At 51.1% G+C, this 14048-nt stretch overlaps 1 protein-coding gene across 4 annotated transcripts in view; it reads left to right on the top strand.

The window, feature by feature from the left end:
• Positions 1-3436: 3436 nt before the first annotated feature.
• Positions 3437-14048, top strand: part of CORO2B (coronin 2B) — a 134192-nt gene continuing 123580 nt past the window's right edge. For 2 of the 4 annotated variants that reach the window (XM_074327509.1, XM_019725631.2), the window contains exon 1: positions 3443-4379. In XM_074327509.1, coding sequence (XP_074183610.1) covers positions 4365-4379 — 15 coding nt within the window. In that variant the 5' untranslated portion in view covers positions 3443-4364. Of the gene's footprint in view, positions 4380-14048 lie in introns of all 4 variants that reach the window. The other 2 variants (XM_074327508.1, XM_019725632.2) reach the window with 2 other exon arrangements.

Below are 14048 nucleotides of genomic sequence, written 5' to 3'. Positions count from 1 at the left end.
ATTTACGACCAGAAAACAAATGATCCTTCTCAGTCTCCTATACATTGGGTAAGACTCGCATTTATGGTCGTCATCAATGAAGCAGATGAAGACGCTTTGAGAGTCGTTGGAATCCAGTATTCATGGGAGACACAATGGGAGACACGAGGTCACAAGGAATGATGTAACTAGCATTCAGTAAACTGCAGCATGGAAGTGCAGGGGCAAGAGGATCCACATTGTTTCAATGCAGACAGGTTCCTAAGAGCCATGGCATTATGCATAAAAACAGCGCTGTCACCTTTTTCTCATCTTGGGAGAGAAGAAATTAACCAGGAGTGACATATGAGATGGTTCCTGGACCCCAATAGGAAAAGATAGTTCTTGGACCCTATAAAGAATCTTCACATACACTGATTGGACCATAAACAAATATGTTAGTACCTATTCTCTATCCATCATTCTACATCTTCATCAATAAATCACAATACCTTATATAGGCCAAGAGTTTTATATTATATTTTAAAATCAAATTGATAATATAGACATGGGTCCCACACACACAAATTTGCCAAAAGCCCTACACACATTAAGGGCAGACCTGACTGGGGGAGATAAGCCTTGTTCTTATGAACTAGAGTTCAGAACATCTTGCAGCAAGCAGCGGAGACCTTGGCAACCATCTGGCCCAAAGCCTGCTCTTTACAAATGATGAGGGACTGAAATGTAGCAATGACAGGTGCCTTGGAGCACTTAACATGGACAAGAACTAAGTGTTGGGAGCTCAGTGAAGGGAGAGGACTGAGTGCCTAGGTAGTGGTAGGGGTCTTCCTGGAATGAGAGGGCTGTGTGCTGAGCCCTGCAGTGTAGCCACACGGGCCAGCCTGGAGGAGGATGGAGGAGAGCATTCCAGGCACAGAGAAGCGGGAGTGGACAGGACCTGTGAGGACTCTGCCAGGGACTGGTCTGGTTTAGGGACATCTGGGGAGAGGCTGCTGGGCTGTAAGTGGACCTCTGAGACCTTCCTCCCCGACTCTGAGGCCCCACCCTTGCCCACCAAATCGAGGAGCATGTCTCCCATGAGGCAATCAGGACACATGCCATTCCCACTCCTGGTCCAGCCTCAGAGGGGCAAGTGCAGCTAAACCTGAAGCTACTAAGTTTGCACACAATTTCAAGCCAAAGCATAAAACGTCAAAGCTATGGTCCCTTGCTGGAGCTGTGTCACCTGTTTCACCACCTCCCCTCACCCTTCTGCTCCCTGCCATGCTTGGAATCTCCTTGTGTTTGGTGGAAAGATTTTTTTAAATTTTTTATTAAAATGTAGCTAACATATAATATTATATTAGTTTCAGGTGCATGCCATAGTTATTCAACATATACCTAAAGAAGGGATCGCCATGATAAGTCCAGCAGCCATCTGACACCACACCACGCTACCAAAATATTATTGTCTATATTCCCAATTAAACTACCAGCATCCAACTCCTTTCTCAGGCATTGCTTTGGGGAGAATGCAAACTAAGATGGGCCACGTTGCTGGAGACTCAGAGGGAGATGTTGTGGTATAGACATGGCACCACAGAAAACACATATGTTTCTGAGTATCTTCTGCGAGCCAAGCCCTTTTACTTGATAACGGGATGCAGAATTCTTTGAGAGCGCCCTTCCTCTTCCAGACCTCTGCTCTGATTGGGGACATGTGACAAGAGGGGTGAGCCAGCAATATGTGAGGGATCACAGATTTTTTTTTTTTTTCTGCCTTTGGAGCACATCATGTGGGTTATGGGCAGCAGATTAATGTTCCTAATTACATGTGGCTCAAGCTGATATTAAGTATTTGTCTCATTCCCGGAGCCTACAATACCAGTGGATAGCAGGGAAGGTGCCAAGAGGCATGCTGGGTAGCTGAGGATGACAATCTGGGATTTTAAATATCCATGAGAGATAAAAGTGGACAAGTCACAGCCATGGGGGAAGGGTGACTAGTGTTCTAGAGTTGCACTTTAATGGCTTCCCAGAGCTGGAGGGTCCTGGAAAGGTCCTGAGGTGCATTCTCCAGATAGGCGCTGGAACCACTTCTAAGTCTGCACAGCTTGCTGAGGGGAAATGCTTTCGTCAGTCTAATCTAAGTTTCTTCTGCTGCAAGCCGAAGGCTTATTTTGCTTGATTTGTTCTAGGTGGCATTAAATATTCACTGAGCTACTACTGTGTGCCCAGAGAAAATAAGCCCTTGTGCTCAGAATGCTTCCGGGTCATGGTCTGTGCCCATAGGAAGCTCATTGAAAACAGCACCAGACACTCAGACCGAAATACAAGTGGAGCCAGGGGGGATGGAGTTGTCAGGGTGAAGCAAGGAGGTGATAGTGAGAGGTGGGGAGTGTTTGGATTAGGGCAGATGAATGAAGAGGGCATTCTTGGCAGGTGAGTGAGCGATTTGGTCAAAGCCATGAGGGCTAGCATGAGAGCACACCTAGGAAGCGTCTGCACAAAGGAGATGCCTGAGGCCTGTGGCAACATCTGCTACCCAAGAGATTTAATAAAGTCACTCAAAGTCCTCTGGTGTGAAACCAGGACTGGTAACCATCCAGCTAGCTCCCAAGACAGGTGTAAATTTTAGCTCAAATAGGCAGCAGGCCCTCGAGTCCCTGGAATTCACAGATCCAAAGCACAAGAGAGTTCTGTTCAAGTCACTGTGTGATCTTGGGCACTTCCCCTCCCCTTTCTGTCTGTTCACTCATCGACAAAAGGAGAATGAGAATTTCTTCCTCATACTGTTGCATTTAGAATTACAAGAGGAAACGCAAATAAAAGGAGCGTGATGAGCCACACAGCGCTCTCCAGATGCTGATTATTATTATCGCTGTGGTGTAAGCAGTGTGCTCCTTGAAGGCAGGCACCTGGTTTTCTCTCCGTTCCCCTGGCACACAGAGGTGTTCATCCACCGTGTAGACGACGCTTTGTCCTTCATTGCTGTTAAATTAAGTTGTTAAATCGCTAGGGCAGCAGGAAGCCAGCACTTCGTGGCTTGCAGGGAGGTGGCGATGCATCAAATGGCCTACCCCTCCACCCCACATCTCGGCTAACCCCTCCCCCACTCAGTCTCAGGGGTTGAGTATCTGCCAAACAGGTTCTGCTCAGGTACTCGAGAGGGGCCTCCCTGCTCAAGACTGGCGGGGGGGGGGGGGGGGGTGTCACCTTCAGGTGTTTGTCCCCCCAAATCCCTGCAGCAGCTCCAGGCTTTGGTGTGACCCATGTCAGGATTAGCTCACGCACAGGACGCACCTGTGGTCCCCCAGATCAGCGCTGCGACAAGAGTAGTGTAGACACACCTCTAAAGTGCAGGGCCAGTCCTGTCTTTAGAGCACAGCTTTTATCACGAGGGGATCGGTGGAGAGCCGGCCGCTGGCACCCAGAGAAACGCCTGGTCCTGCAGCGTGCGCTTGTCTAAGTCACTTCCCACTCTGGTCCTCAATTTCCTCCTGCGTGAAACTGGCTACGATCCCTTCTCGGCCAGCTGCTTCGGGAATTAGATTCCAACGATTGCTTACGGAACTCCCTCCAGTTACCCTGTGCTGAGTGTCTGCCCCAGGCAGGGGCGCCCGCAGAGCTCTGGGGCTGGCGGCTGCCACGCCCCTCTTCGCCTGCGGCGAGGCACTCACCGCCCGCGGGCTGACTTTGTGAACCTCCAGGGGGCGAGCCCCGCGGGCTTTTCGGCCCACGCGGCGCCTCGGCAGTCTAGCGTGTGACTTCACCAGCGTCCCCGGGCCAGCGGGGCATCGGGAGCCCGGGTCGCCGCCCACTCCCCCAGCCGGCAGGTGCCAGTATCCTGCCTCGCCTAACCGCCTGGCGTCCGCGGGCCTGAAGGGGTTAAGGCCGCGGGCCTGGGCGCCCGGCCCGGGCCCCGGGAGCAGCAGTGCCCAGCGGCCGGCAATCGGGCCTGGCGGCGCAGGGCAAGGCAGCGGGCGGGAGCGTGCTTCCTCCTCCTCCTCCTCCCTCCGCCTCCGCCTTTGTAGCGAGTTCCTGGCCCCTCTTCCTCCCCCCGCCCCGCAGCCTGGGCCCGCTCCCTCTCTCCCTTTCTTCCTGCCTCGCCTTCCTGCGGCGAAGGAGGCTCATCTATTATAAATGCACATTCGGGGCTGACATCAGCGACCAGCGGCGGGCGAGCGCCGACGAGCGGTCCCTGCGCGCTGCCCGGCTGGAGCGCGGCCCCCAGGCTCAGCTGAGCCTTCCGCGGGGCGCGGGAGAGCGCCCAGAGCCTCCCGGGCCGCGAGCGCGCCAAGCCGCGCGGGACTCCCTCCCGCTGCCGCCCAGGCCCCCAGCGGACCCCGACCGCCGCCCCTGCACGCCGCGCCCGCGCCCCCGCAGCGCCCCGGAGTTCCTGCATGACTGTCACAAAGGTAAGCGCCTGGGACCCGCCAGCGCCTGTAGCCCTGGCCTCAGCTGCGGGGGGCGTGAGGGGCGGTGGGAGGTGGGAGGGGGCACTGGTGCTGGGAAGGTGCAGCACGCTCCTCATTTGCTCCCCCAGTCGCTCGAGTCGCTCCGGCCCCCAAGGACTGCGGAGGGAAGGGGGAGGATGCTGCTTTGGAGCCGCTGTGGTTTGGACAACATCCCTCCGCACGGCCCAACCCCAGGACTGCATTTTTAACCCTTGTTTAGGATGCTGCATTTTTAACCCCTGGAGAGCAGTGTTGGCAGCTCCTTGGTATCCACCATTGGAGCGCGCCGCCGAGGGCGTCCCTGGCGGGGACTAGTGCTGTTCAGTGGTGTGGGAATGGGCTGCGCCCTGAGGAGGCCCGCGGAGGGGAAAGCCCACCACACCTGCTGGCCCCTGCCGCGCATCTCAGGGGCTCTGGCCCCGCGCCAACGCCACTCAGTGGAGAAGGCTCTCCCAGTCCCAGGAGTTGCTACTGGGGATAGGAAAGGTTCTGAGGTGACTGGCTTGAAGATATGGGGAGGGAATATGACACGGGAGGTAAAATGGGCATTCTGGAAGCCCTCATGTTGGAGAAAGGTTCTTGGACCTTGCCATAGGGGCCCAAGTTTATTGGAGAGAATTTGGGGCTTCCCTGTTGTGGGGAGGAAAGAGTTATGAGGAAAGCAGACGGGGTAGTGGAAGGTGCTGCGGATTAGGAGACCAGGGAGACCCACTCTACATGGAGCCCCTGGATAACGGTGGCTGGGCCCTTCCTCTTTGGGCCTCACTTTCCTCTTGTGGAAAGTGAGGGTGATTAATATGGACCCTTGGGATCATGCTGGGCAGTTGCAGAACCAATAAGATCAAGAGTGTGAACCCACACTTTTGACAGAGCTCTGTCAGGGTAAGGAGCTCACAGCCTGGCTTTGGCCCTGCATCTGCCCAAGGCCAGATTCCACCAGCTGCCCAGCTGGCTTTCAGAATTGGAGAGTTGGAGGCTAAAGTGGGAAGGTCAGAGCAGTGGACCGGATGGAGGGTCAGCCGTGGAGACAACAGGAGGGGTGGTTCTGGCTCTTTCTGATAAGCCCATGCCCCCATGAGATCTGCCACAAGGAGCATATTCATTCAGGGTCTTTGGGCTCAACTCCAAAATTGGGACTTGGAAACATTGTGGGAAGATGAGCTTGGGGGCTAAGGAACTGCCTCAGCTCTGACTACTACTGACTGCTGTGACCCACAAGGGGTCGGATGCTTAGTGTTTTGAAATGACACAAATATTGTTCAGTGGGGAAGGATTATTATCATTAAAGTTATTAATGTCAAAGACGCAAGCCAGTTGAAGCAGAAGAGTAATGGATGGACCTGGATGAGAGAGAAAGGATGTGAGATTTGTAGTAACAGTGCTGAGATCAGTCTCAGGGCCTCTCCTGTGTCTCGCTATGTACATGAGCTCAGGCTGCCTTCCTTCCCAGGAGGCTTACAAGGAAGGTGTGTTTAGCCCCCTTAACAGAGAAAGAAACAGGCTCAGAGACATATAAAGATTGCTTAAGATCACACAGCGAATAAGTAGCAGAGTTGGGGTTTGCTCTCAGGTGTACTGTAACCTATGGCCTGTGATGTTTCCGTTGCTATGCACTGTTGAGCACCCTGGAGATTGGGTTGTTTCCATGGTAGAGGGGCAGTACTTGGAGGCCTGAGTCCTGGGGTGCGGAGTCCCTGAAGCTGGGTACTTGTCTGTTAAACCCACTGGCAGGCCTGGCCTCTTAGTATCCAGTGAGTATTCACTAATGCTCCCCCTTCCCCCATGCCCGACCAACCCCCTCTGTGTCTCTCTCCTCCTGCTGTAACCAATGTGGCATCAGTTTAAGTCAGCTCAGAGGATTAAGTAAAATCCCCTCCTTAACCCTATCTCCTTTCCCCTTGTCAGCCCTTTACAGACCAGCACTGTTCCTGTGGGGAGGGCTGGACGAGCAGCAGGGATGTAGGAGGGGCCTGGGTGCAGTCCTTCTGCCTGAATGCCTGCTGGAAGGGGCACCTCCACAAGTTCTAGAAGAAACCACAGTGCTCTGGGGGTCTGAAGGCCTGGCCTCTAGTCCTAAATCAGCCACCAACAGGCTGTATGGCCTCGGGCCAGTCACTTCCATCTCTAGGCCTCTGTTTTCCCACCAGTGAAATGCAGGAGTTAGTTTCGATGGTGTCTAGGATGCTTCTGCTGGGTCTCGGGACATCGTCAGCTTCAGCAAGGAAGTCAGCTCTCACGGAGAACAGGGGGCTCTTTGTTCTCTGGGAGGTGGTCTGTTTACAAGACAGAGATGAAGACGAACCCTAAAGGGCATCTGGGAGGTGGGATCACTGCTTACGCACTGGGGGTGGTTGACAGGGAGGGAATGGCTTAGGGGGTGAGACCACAGCCCTTAACTGCTCCTCCTCCAGATGCAGGGTCACCCCTCTCGGGTGAGCCCCAGCTTCCTGCCCCTTGGACCCATGCCCTGAGCCTGTGTCAGCCCCGCTGAGAGTCTTCCAGCCAGGGTTAGGTGTGGATTGGTGATCTTACCTCAGAGAGCCTGGAAAGTGAAGAAGAAACCAGATGGCAAGTTGCTCGATCTTCAGTAGCTCGATCTTCACTTCCTTAGAGGAGGTGGGCCTCTGTTTTCCATTTACCACCTTCTCTCTCATACATACCCCTAGTCCCCTTCACTGTGGGGTACAGCTGGTGACACTGCATATAAAGCCTTGGGGGATGGGCAGGGTTCCTAGAGGGACTCCTGCCCTGATTAGCACTAGAGATTCAGAGGCATGCACATAGATCTGGGCTGTGACCTTCTAGCCTGACGGCATTGTTCCTGGTTATGACATTTTAAACTCTGTTGTGTATGTGTGTTTAAAAAGCTAACTTCATTCCTTTATGTAATGAAGAGGAGAAAAAAGGAATTAAAAAAAGAAAAGAAAAGAAAGAGTAGAGGGCAGGAGCAGATGGAGTTTCCCAGACCTTGGTCATCCACAGGAGGTCAAGGCCTCACCCCCTCCCGGTTTAGTCCAATGGCCTTCCATCCGGCAAGTCAAGTGCGAGGGACTGAAGGCTGCTTTCCCAGTAGCAAGACAGTTTTACTCCAGATGATTTTATTCTTCAGTTCTTGCGCCTGCTTTGTATATTTTTCTATCTCTATTCCATGTCAGTCATACGCTAGGCTAGCAGTGCTTCTCCAGTTCTAAATATCTGTTTCTAAACTGCCATCAACTGGAAAAACAGAACAAAATACATTAGTATTGTGTGCAGAGTACAAGTCAATGGGCTATAAGAAAAGCCTGCAAGCTGTAATGCAGGACTTTGCTATCTCCTTTTTGCTGCTCAGGGATCTTTTGGTGTGATTTCCCGGCTTTTGTCTGTGATGTGACCAGAAGAGGGCTTCTAGGTATGAGAGGTGGTGGCTTATAGTGACGGCTTCCTTGTTCCCAGGTGTGCCTTGTTAGGTCAGATGCCAATGAACTCAGTGCTACAAGGCTAGTTTAGCAGGTCTGCGTTCCAGGAACAAAGTACCCTGAGCTGCAAGAATGCCACTGCACCTCAGAAGGACTTAGGAAAAGGAATGTGGGCAAAGAGGAGACCCTGGATGCCAGCACCCCCTCTACACAGTGGAGTCCAGCTCCACAAGCATCAGCCAGCCCTCCCCTGGCCCTTCTTTCTGCATGTCAGCCTTCTCTCTCCTGCCCCAGTCCTGGCAGAGCTCAGCTCACTGCTGGGAGCCCCTGGCCCCTGCTGAATGTGATAGGATGGAGGACAGTGTTGCTCTCCCAGGTAACTAATAACAGGTAATTGTCTGACGAAGATCCTGTGTCTCTAGGGCCCCTGTAGCGTGCTTCATAGGAGAATGGAATGTTTGTGCTGACAGATCAGCCAACCCTCTCCCTTCAAAGACAAGGGAGCTGAGGCCCAGGGAGCAGAATCGTCACTGCCTAAAGTCACTCAGTAAGTTTGAGGCTGACAGGGCTGGCACCTGGGTCCCCCTGATGGCTGCCCTGTGCTCTTTCTACTGAGCTGCCCAACCAGGGACAGGTGTTTTGGCCCCACTCCTGTTACTCCACTATACCGGCTGCATTGCTGGTGTCTGGCTCCCTCAGAGACAAAGCATGGAGGTGCAAGGCGTACGGGAGGCCTAGCTGTCCTCAGCGTCAGGATGGGAAGGAGGCAATTGCAAGGCCACTCTGCCTCCAATTCCTGATCCAGAATGGAGCCTACGCAGAAGATGCCTGGACCCCATCATCCCCAGACATCCCGCTTCTCAGCACCTCTTTCCTATCTGGCTCTTATTGGAAGAAGAGATGCGAGAGCCAGCATGTCACAGAGCCTCAGTTAAAAGGAACACTCAGCTCCCCGACACATGGGGGTTCTGCCTTCTCTGCTGCACACACTCGTTATACCTCCTCCTTCCTCTCACAGTAGGGATTCCTACCGTGTTTCCCCGAAAATAAGTCCCAGCCGGACATCAGCTCTAATGCGTCATTTGGAGCAAAAATTAATATAAGACCCGGTCTTATTTTATTGTAATGTAAGACTGGGTATAATATAATATAGTATTATATAATATTACATCATATTACATAATATATAATATGATATAATTAATATAATATAGTACCAGGTCTTATTTTATTGTAATAAAGACCGGGTCTTATATAATGTAATATAAGACCCGGTCTTATATTAATTTTTTGCTCCAAAAGATGCATTAGTGCTGATTGTCCGGCTAGGTCTTATTTTCGGGGAAATACGGTAGCATTCTCATGCAGAAGGTATGAGGCTAACATTCACTGAATGCAGCCAGCACCCTCAGAGCTCCTAGTCTGGGCCAGGCCTTATGTTAGGCACTAGGATGACAGAATGCATAAGTCACCACCCCTGCTGTCCAGGACCTTTGAGAAGATGGATGTGGAAGGAGATGTGCCAAAGTCCTGAGTCAGGAGTCTCCAGGTCCAGGGGACACAAGCCAGAAAAGGTCTGTCTTGCCTGTATACTATAAGTGTTCAATAAATGCAGACTCTTTCCTCCCTTACTGTCTCTCCCTCTAGGCAACGAAATTCACTCTCCGGACGAGCTCTGGTGAGTGAATTTCATTGTGTTCTCTTGCCCGAGGGCATTGCCACCTTGGCACCTATGGCAGCACTTAGAGGCATCTGGAAAGGATTATGAGGCTCCCCAGGGCCCCAGAATCACCCTGCAGTTGGCCCGCCCCATGGAATCAGCATAGACTTGAGCTCGGCCAGTTTGAGAGTGTGGACACTGGCTGGACCAATGGCCTGGCAGCATCAGGCCCTGGCAGCTCAGTGATGAAGTGAGTTTTTCCACTTCTCTCCCGGGTTGGCTAGCCTGGAGCAGACATGGCCTCAGCTGTCGCTGGCTCCTGGCACCGGGGCAGCCCAGATTCTGATTTGGATATGCTGGCCACAGAATTTGTCTGGTGTCTTGGAGATGAGAGAATGTGCAAATTTCCTCTGTGCCCAGCCCCCTCTCCTTCCCTCTTCTCTTGATCAGCTTGTTCTTTTCCCTTTCCTTTTTCTCTGCATGTGGACCCTGAAGGTTCAGGCCCAGCTCAGAGAAGCCCGCAGCCTGGGGAGTTTGGAGCAGCTGGCATGGAGCAAGCCCTGCCAGGGAAAGACAGATGCAAATCCAGTGGCTTCCACATGAAAAGAAGCTGTTTAGAATGAGCCTCTCCTTTGTGGGTCTGGAGTGTGGGACCAGCTGTGAAGGAGGCACAAGTGTGGGGGGGAGGTTGTAAGTAGGGGAGGAGCTGCCACCAGCCATTCCTCGACCCCTCCTTCTTGCTCCGCACAGAGGCCCCTGGAGGGATTTCATAATTGGTTTCTGGCTGGCACCCTCCTTCCAATTAATTAACACAGCTATGGGAGGTGTCCAGGTTTACTCAGGACTGTCCTGTTTACAGACTACAAACATGGGTTACTGTAGTGAATCCCTTCAATGGTCCCATGGAGGGGTGTACCCCCTATTTACAAATGAATAAACAGAGTCTCTGAATGGAGAGATGGCCTTTCCCTGGTCACAGAGCAAATGTGGGTCAGATCTGGGATGCACACCTACATCTTCTGACTTTGAGCCAGAACCTTCTCAATCAGATCACATCATGAGCCACGTCCTGTGAGGATTAATCACCATTATCAGGAGAATAATAGTTATTAAGCAGGCATTCAGCCTGCATGATCGCACTTACTCTGTACAACCACGAGGTCCAGTCTGTGATGCGATGATCCCATTTTCCAGAGGAGGTACTTGAGGCTCAGTGAGGGTAGGTGAGTTGCTCAAGGTGGCAGGTTTAGTGGATGGGGGAGCGGGGATCTGTGCCTGGGCTGTCTGACCCCCGAGCACACGTTCCTCTAACTTCCAGGTCTCTTGTGTGCTGGTATCCCACTCTACTCCGTTCCTCCGCTCTGCCAAGGTGGAGAGCTTCTGTCTGTGTGTCTGTGGTCCTGGCACCAACGAATGCTTGACAAATGCTGCTTGACTTGAAGATGACACCCGTGGATGTGTCCTGCTTAGACTTCCCTGTGGGCTTTATTGGAGCTGGGAACCATGTAAATAATTTGGGGAAGGGTGCTGGGTGAGGAGAGAATCTTAGACATGGTGGCTGACATCAGATAGGGCTGCTGAAGCAGGGCAGCCAGCCCAGGGACATAACAAGGTGTGACTGAGACAGAGCCACCTTGCCTATTTCCATGAAGCTGGCTTTGTGTAGGAAACACAGGTCCATGGTCCAGGCCTGCAGCCCTTACGAGAAATGGCCTTCTCTCGAGCTGGCCCTTGATTCCCAGGGGGTGCTGACTCTAAAGAATGCCAGCTTTAGAATCAGACAGGTGGCACTGTATCATTTACTTGCTGGGTATTCTTGGGCAAGTTGCCTAACCTCTCTGAACATGTTTCCCCATCCATTAAATGGGATTATTAATAGCACTACTTAAAAGAATTATTCAGATTAAATGAGCTGATTTACGTGAAGCACTTACCACATGCCTGGCAGTTAGTGTTAGCTATTAATATTGGGAAGACAGAAACATAAAGAAATGCTGACAATGAGTGTCCTGGGCTTATGAAATGAGAAATGCAGGGAACTTGGGAGACGAACAGCAGCGGGCCTGACCTAGTCAGAGGGTTCAGAAAATGACTTTTAAGTTGCATCATGAAGGGGAGTAGGAGGTAGCAGGTGAAAGGACGGAGCTGAGGAGAGAAGAGGCAGAGGGAACAGCATGGGCAAATGTCTGGAGTTGAAAGCAACACCCAGGATTGCTTCACATGCCAGCATTGGTGATGGCTCCGTACATGTTTGAGCTCATTTAAGCCTCAGAACGACTTCATGGCGTAGGTTACTATTGCTGTCTCCACTTTATGTAGGAGGAAACAGGCATTGAGAAGCCACGTAAGCTGCAAAAGGTCATCCAGTGAGGCAGAACAGAGGCTGGTCCAGACCCCAGGCTCCTGACTCTGGCACTCTCTCCTTCCGCCTTGCTGTGGTTTGATGATTACAGGGAGGATGGCTGCTCGCTGGGCCACTGAGACTGACCTGGGCAAGAGGGGTGTGCAAGTGCCACGTTCGGTTGTCCAGCCCGTTGCCACCCCTCACAGAGCCTCCCTGGGCTGTGGAAGGGAGGGCAGAGGCCCTCCTGGCTCAAAAACAACTCCGAAGAGGGGTCATTTATTTTTCCAAAAGGAAACTTTGCTCTGGCAGGAAAATTTCCACATTATATTTTTACTGGGCCCAATTACGACTTTTTTTTAGTCTTTACATCTTTCTGATGATCTGGATTGGAACTTGGTCTTTAAAGTAAACCTATATAGATATCAATGATATAGATATAGATATATAAATTACAAAACTTTTAATGTTAAAAGCCCATCAAGTGTCTGCATTTTGGCTTCTGCTCTGCCCGAGCTCAGGGAGGATAGACATTTTACATGGAGTTCGTGTCACAAGCTTAAACTTACTAGCCCCTGTGTGAGACAGAGGATTACACGCTTGGAGGCTCTGGCTGCTCAGAGAGGGGTGTGTGGGGAGGCTCACACTGGATGGGTGATCACACTCATCCCTGGGAAGAAGCCCCCATGCTCAGGGTTTAACTTCAGAGCCAGCTGAGGTCATCAGGTCCAGCCCTCTGCCTCCATTGCATTCCACACTTTCTAGGAACAAGAGAATGACTCCTAATCTTAATTTAGATTCATTTAATAAATACTAATTTATGAGTAGGCAGTTCCCAGACTTTCATCAGGTGCTAGGTCCCTGCTTTTAAGAAACTGACAGTGAAATAAACAATAACGATAACAACAGAAGTAGCTAACCTATCTAGACTGCTTAGTTTATGGCAGGCACATAAAAAGTGTTTCATACGTATTTACTCATTTCATCTTCATGACAACCTATGAGATCTGTGCTATTATCTCTAACTTCAGAAACAGAGGCCTACAGAGAGAAGGGAGGTAACAGTTACAAAGGTTTCACAAAGCTGGTGAGCGGCTGAGCCTGCCTCCCAGGCCTTCTGTCTTGCCCCTCTGTCAGGCTGGAATGACCTTGAAACATGTGGCCAGAGCTGGGGATCTGGAGGCTCTTGCCTCTGCTCCTTAATGTGTGACCTTGGGCTGTCCCTCAGCGTCTCTGAGCCTCTGTTTTCTCATTTGTGAAAATGGAGTTAGTGCTCAACCTCACGAGGGTGCTGTAATATATAAGTAATACGGAAATATGTAAGTAAGGTGCTTTGTAGATGTCGTAGAAAGGGGGTGGTTTATTGTAACGTCAAATTCAAGGACCCTCCCTCCCCCTGCCACCCCCATTGTTCCATGACCTTCAACGTTAGGCCGTTCCATCCAACAGCTAACCCCCTTCTCCGCTTCTGTAGTTCTGACTTCAGAATTGATTCATATTCTGTTGGAAGAGACCAGTTCATCTCTTCTAAAGAGCCTTTCTGTGTTTTTACTGTTAGGCCAGTTTGGTGCCGATGAAGTTGCTTTTCTCTCCTCCTATTCTATTTTGGCTGTTTTAATATGCTTGGGACAAATAATCTGGCTATAAAAATTGGGTGTCCTGCTTTTATTTGAAAAGTGAGCCAAATAAAGCATCTAAACCTTGATCTGTATTATCCTGGCTTCCTATGGAAGGTGAGGGAAAATGGGTCCCAGGGCACAGTCTCGTCCAGGTCTCTGGACAGAGAAACCCAATCCCCACTGGCAAATGACCTTGACCTTTGCTTCAGACACATAGACACCCCGGGGCCTCAGATCTACTTTTCCTTTGAGTTTATGGAAAGGAATATCCTCTACTAGCTTGAGGCATTTGCAACAAACATTTAAACACCTCTAGTGTGATTTCAAAACTAATAGCTTTATAATCTGGGATCCGGGGAATTTCCAGGACATTGAACAGCTGATGGAAGGAAAGAGATTGGTGGAAGGGGACAAAAAGATTTAGTTTGTGAGTTTTTTGTTCAGCTTCAGGAAGAAAATGCTCTTATGTCTGCCCTGCCGACTTCCAGGTGAAAGGTCAGTTTGCAGGAATGTAGGGGAAATTTGGGATTCCGAGAATTTCGGAATTCTGGGAAAGGGGATTTCTGAGTACCTGAGGATCCCACTGATAACTTTTTATTGTCACAAATCTGT

The sequence above is a fragment of the Rhinolophus sinicus genome, linkage group LG03 (genome assembly GCF_036562045.2).
Source record: "Rhinolophus sinicus isolate RSC01 linkage group LG03, ASM3656204v1, whole genome shotgun sequence".
NCBI classification, from domain to species: Eukaryota; Metazoa; Chordata; class Mammalia; order Chiroptera; family Rhinolophidae; genus Rhinolophus; species Rhinolophus sinicus.
This window is presented reverse-complemented; position numbering and strand designations above follow the sequence as displayed.